This window comes from Dendropsophus ebraccatus, chromosome 5 (genome assembly GCF_027789765.1).
Source record: "Dendropsophus ebraccatus isolate aDenEbr1 chromosome 5, aDenEbr1.pat, whole genome shotgun sequence".
In the NCBI taxonomy this organism is placed as follows: Eukaryota; Metazoa; Chordata; class Amphibia; order Anura; family Hylidae; genus Dendropsophus; species Dendropsophus ebraccatus.
The window spans coordinates 46,931,647-46,937,649 of record NC_091458.1 but is presented as its reverse complement, the minus strand read 5'-3'; the positions used below and the strand labels follow the sequence as shown (position 1 = coordinate 46,937,649).

The following is a 6,003-nucleotide window of genomic DNA, read 5'->3' as shown; positions in this document are numbered from 1 at the left end:
TCCCGAGTCCCAGGCGCTCCTCCAGCATCAGGGTGGCCTGTCTCGGCTGACAGGCCACTCGGCCAATCACTGTCCGGGACCGCCGCGGCCAGTGATTGGCTGAGCGGCCTGAGCTGAGACAGGCCACCCTGATGCTGGAGGAGCGCGTGGGACCCGGGGAGAAGCAGGAGATGAGGAACCCTGCATAGGTAATGAAAATCGTCAGTCGCCGGCCCCGCACCGCTATTCCACGTAGCGGTGCGCGGTCGGTGCCCGACAAATATAGGTCCTAACCTGTATCAACGATCAGCCGGTGACAACGATCATCGGCTGATCGTTGTCTCTGTTCCACGGAGCGATAATCAGCCAAATCGGGACTATTATCGCTCTGTGGAATAGGGCCCTTACACTCAGGTTGCAGATAAGCATAAGTTGCATACCAACACAGTCCACACGTTCCATGCCACCACTTATCACATACAGGCAATAAGACCAGACACACACAAGCACTGCTTTCAAGCAGTTAAAGGGTTAAATACAGAATACAATAGGCAAACTTATTAAGTTTTAATCTTTATTATAGAAGTACAATGCTTAAAAATTACAAAAAGACGCAATAAAATGATACATGAACATGCAATAACTGTATAAAATAAAAGGAAAAAATAAGCAGAAAATGCCTAACTCATACAGTATATCTAGCTTTCTTTTCTCCCCTGGGAGAAAACAAAGGTCATTCAGACTTTATCTGCATATTTAATTGTAGTTATTGGCAATTTCAGTGATAAGAGGGAGAGATCCGTGAATAGGAATTGTATAGACTTTCTTCCAGATGTCAACTCTTGTGTGGCCAGAGACATATTTTACACCCTTTTCCTTACAGTTGTAATGCAGCTACTTTTTGTGTGCATGTGAGTGTTGTTGCCGTCACTATTCTAAAACAAAGCTAGAAATGAACTTGATGTGTCAATGTTGCTTTCAGTGTGAACGCATAGTTGAGGAATATGAAGATGAGCTAATAGAATTCTTCTCTCATGAAAATGAAAATGTGAAGGACAGACTCTGCAGTAAGCGGACAGGTAACTTATTCCCTGCTATAAATAGAAGTATTGCATGTAGATGGCTTTAATTGTGTGGTAGTTGCAAAATGTTCTTTTGTTCACCACTTAAGTTATTTTGCCAGGATTGTAGGGTGAAGTCAAACTTGCTTTAACTTGAATCCTGACACTCGCCCAAGTAGATTGTTGCATATTTATTCAATGATGCAATTCCTAAATGGGCAACAAGGATGACACATTTTGGCCCAGTGGCCTACATCAAGTTGAAGTTGATGAAGGCCACTGGATCCAAAAAAATTCCTTGTTACCTGCTTCTCTGATCAGATAAAGCAATAATCTACTAGTAAGTGCTGGGATTGTTTTCTACACCATACCAGTAGTAGCAGTGACACAGACACAAGGTACTACATGCTGCCATATTGACTTGAATGGGACAACTCTGAGGTGCCTTGCATCATTGCGGTTAATATTAGGGCAATTGTAGGTCCGAGCATTTGTAAACCTAGGGGGATGGTGAGCATTGAACCTCCCTGATCTAGTATTGATGGCCAATCTTAGGGATAGGTCATCAGTTGTAAAACCTCAGATAGCCTCCTTGGAGGTTTTGTGGCAATTTTCCAGTCTTTGAGCCAAACCTAGAAGTGAATTCAAAAGCACTGGGGAAAAAAGAACATTTATTTCCTACATGGGAGGGATAAGCCAGAACCAGACACAACTCTGGCACAGGCTTATCACTCTGAGAACAGTTGAGGTCAGTGGGACCCTCCTCTCCACTAACATTATATGTCAGTGGACAGTAAGGAGGGTCACCATTGGAGGCTTTTTTTGTATGGGCTGATGTTTAGGTCGATTAATACACCTAAAAACACTTGAACAATCATATGTTCAGTTATTCTCCTTCCAATGATTGGCTTGTGAAAATAAGCCTTCCTTCCTGGACTTAATATACCCTTGACTAGCACTTGTCACAGGCAATTCCTCTGTCCCTATAAGTAGGATTTTAGTTAGCATTCTGAAGGTCAATGACAACAGAGCTTCTGTTTTTAGACAACAATGGAAACAACAATGTAGCGTCTGTATCTTCATTATGGTGTTCAACTTCCAGCCACTTTTTCACCCCATATACCTTTGTAAACACATACCTAATAATTAGAGGGTAAGTAATACAATGACATTGTGTGGCTGTCACATGTTACTCACTTTGACATGTGGGACCCAGCCGATTCTTCTCAGGTCCTGTGAACCAGTTGTTATAATCACAGCCAGGTCAAGTTGTCACCTGCTCCTGCAGCATTGTTCCTTGTACAACCATCCACTGGTTCCCTACAGCCTGCTCCTGCTGCTTTACCTCTAGATCATTGAGGGGATAAGAGGGCAGTGTGACGTCACTATTCTCTCCTTCTCATAGTTTCTAACATGGCTTTCGGCCTCTAAATGACCACCTAGATAATCAATAATTGCTATAATGAATATAGCAATTAATGCTATATTCCCTATCGTCCCATTGGCATCACAACAGATGGGGGTTAACTCGCCCCTGCGAGCCCATGGGACGAAGGAATATTTAATGAACATAATTAGCCTAAGCTTTTAATCCCCTCCTACGGAAGTATAAGTAGGCCCCGCCTCCCCAGTATCACCTCGCCAGGTGTCTCTTCGGACACTCATGAGATTTCTGGGCCTTCTCTCCTCAGCTGCAGATGCGGTGCCATGGGCCCTATGGCATATGAGATACCTGCAGCAAGAGGTTCTAAAGACGTGGAATCGCAGTTTGGAAGATCTGGATGCCCTTCATGTACTGTCCACGGAAACAAGGCAGTCTCTAACCTGGTGGAGACAGGTCAGACATGGAGTCTCTATAATCGAGCCTCAATGGATTACGATCACAACCGACGCCTCAGGCACAGGTTGGGGTGCTCATTTGGAGGAGAGGACGATCTCGGGAACATGGAACGTGCAGGAGTCGACGCTCCCGTCGAACGTTCGGGAGCTCAGAGCTATCTATCTAGCTCTTCTACATTTTTCACCAATACTATCCCAGAAAGCGGTAAGAGTCAGGACGGACAACACTGCTTGTGTAGCTTACATCAACAAGCAGGGAGGTACCAGATCATCTCTACTTCTCAGAGAAGTGGAATGTATCTTCAGATGGGCAGAACCCAGAGTGTCCAAGTTAACTGCCATGCACATCAGGGGCATTCACAACACTCTGGCAGATCGGCTGAGTCGAGGATTGACGGTTCCGGGAGAATGGTCTCTGTCGAGAACAGTATTCATTCAGTTAACCCGGAGATGGGGACTTCCTCAAATAGATCTTATGGCATCAGCAGAGAATGCCAAACTGAGGAATTTTTGTTCCCTGTACACAGCAGACAGACCGTCAATCGTGGATGCAATGTCAATTCAATGGAATTTCAGACTAGCATACATCTTTCCCCCAATCTCCATGATTCCGAGGGTTCTCATGAAGATCAGGTTGGACCAGACATCGGTGATCATCATCACACCTTTCTGGCCGAAGAGAGCCTGGTTCACCCTCCTCATGAATATGAGCAGGGGGGAATTCTGGAAACTTCCTTTGAATCCAGACCTAATTTCGCAGGGACATCACCTTTGCCAGGACCTAGCCAGTCTCAGTCTCACAGCATGGAGGCTGAGGGGACCTTATTAGGATCAGAACAATTTTCTGCTAGTGTATTACGTACACTATCTCACGCTAGAAGTACTGCTACTAACAAATCCTATAATCGTATATGGAACATTTTCCAATCATGGGGTTCTGCAAGGCAGATTGATACTCTGAAGCCTTCTACTGCACACCTGTTAGAGTTTTTTCAGCAAGGATTTGACAGAGGCTTGACGCCGAGTTCCATCAAAGTCCAAATCGCAGCTTTATCAGCTCACTTAAATTCTAGACTATTTCAGTTTCCGGAAGTAAAGAACTTCGTGAAAGCAATTACAAGATTAAGGCCAAGAATAACCAGACAAGTGGATTCATGGGACCTCTCATTTGTGTTGAGGCGCCTTTGTCTTCCGCCATTTGAACCATTGGAGGAGGTAGACTTGAAATTTCTCTCTTTCAAGGTTACTCTGCTGTTGGCTGTAACTTCAGCCAAACGAGTAAGGGAGCTTCAAGCCCTTGGCTCAGTCCCTCCTTACATTACTTTCGCAGAAGACAAGGTAACCCTCAGATTTTTACCGGGATTTCTACCTAAGGTACCATCATATGTGAACCTGAATGAACCAGTGGTCCTTCCAGTTTTTTCTCCCACAAGTCATTCTCAAGATGAGTTGGATCTATCTCTATTGGATGTCTCTAGAGCAATTAGAATTTATCTGTCTAGAGTGGCAGATTTTCGTAAGGATGAAAATTTGCTGGTCTTGTTTGCTGGTAGAAACAATGGGAAGAAAGCCTCAAAGCCCTCCATATCTCGCTGGATTTGCGATGCAATTGGATTATGCTATTTGTCGGCAGACCAAACTCCTCCAGAGTTCACAAGAGCGCATTCCACAAGAGCGGTTGCTTCCAGCTGGGCTGAAAGATCATCTGTACCCTTGGAAAGCATCTGCCAGGCCGCCTCCTGGTCGGCTCTATCAACATTTGTCAAGCATTATAGGTTGAATACAAAATTTGAAGCCAGAACAGCCTTCGCCAGATCTGTGCTCAGTGCCGCTGCTCTGGAGTAACCCACCCTGGGGATATCTTGCTAGTTCCCCATCTGTTGTGATGCCAATGGGACGATAGGGAAGCAAAAATTATTAAGTTAATTTGTTTTCCCTGAGACCCATTGGCATCACAAGGCTCCCTCCCTTTTTCTTTTTTTGGTGTTCTTGTCATTAGACTGATGATACTGGGGAGGCGGGGCCTACTTATACTTCCGTAGGAGGGGATTAAAAGCTTAGGCTAATTATGTTCATTAAATATTCCTTCGTCCCATGGGCTCGCAGGGGCGAGTTAACCCCCATCTGTTGTGATGCCAATGGGTCTCAGGGAAAACAAATTAACTTAATAATTTTTGCTTCATGCTATTAATGAATTATAGCTATAGTGAATAAATGCTATAATTTATAGATTGTAAGCCCTCGTGGGCAGTGTCCTCTTCCCCCATGTACCAGCCTGTCTTTTGCCTTCACGTAATGTGTCCTGATCTTGTACGGTTCCTGCTTGTTACCCCTATCTATTGTATAGCGCTCTAAAATTAAATTAATAATAATTCATTCTTTCCTCTCTGTAGATTTGTGTGACCATGCAGTGCACATTCCCCACGATGAACTCTGACCTGCTCCCTCTACCTCTTAGATGGTTCATAAAGCTTCATAAAAGAAGAAAAAAAAATGCAATGTGAATAAGGGCTTAGTACATTTTGTTTCTTAAATATTTTTTACATTAAAATAAAAATTAGTTACTTTTGTCAACATGTGCTGTGTGCATTTAGTTTATTTACTTTTACATTGTACCCCAATCTCTAGACCTAAAAGAAAAGAAAAGGGTTCTATTACATAGAGCAATATGTGGCCAATCAGGCAGAATTGGGAAGATATCGTCCTATGTAATAAAGACAATGATCAGCTGATCATTGTCTTTTAGCATTCTAAAAAACAAACAAACACTGGCTGCACATAATAGGTGGTGTGTGGTCAGCGGCTTATTAACCCCTTAAGGACAGAGCCTGAAATGGCCTTAATGACAGAGACAAATTTTATGAATATGACCTGTGTCATTTTATTCATTAATAACTTCGGGATGCTTTTACCTATCCGTCTGATTCTGAGATTTTCTCGTGACATATTGTACTTTACATTTCTGGTAAATTGGAGTCGATACTCATAACGAATCTTTATGAAAAAACCCCAAATGTGAAAAATGTGAAAAAATGCATTTTTCCAACTTTGAAACTTTTTTGCTTATACAGAAAGTGGTTATACCACATAAATTATATATTAAATAGCATTAGCAACATGTCTA

The 6,003-nt window shown here is 43.1% G+C and overlaps 1 protein-coding gene across 2 annotated transcripts in view; it reads left to right on the top strand.

Moving 5' to 3' along the window:
• Positions 1-5,453, top strand: part of CNPY2 (canopy FGF signaling regulator 2) — a 25,162-nt gene extending 19,709 nt beyond the window's left edge. For both annotated transcript variants that reach the window (XM_069970054.1, XM_069970055.1), the window contains exons 5-6: positions 962-1,058; positions 5,273-5,453. In XM_069970054.1, the coding sequence (XP_069826155.1) occupies positions 962-1,058; positions 5,273-5,316 (141 nt within the window). In that variant the 3' untranslated portion in view covers positions 5,317-5,453. The remainder of the gene's footprint in view (positions 1-961; positions 1,059-5,272) is intronic.
• Positions 5,454-6,003: the final 550 nt, after the last annotated feature.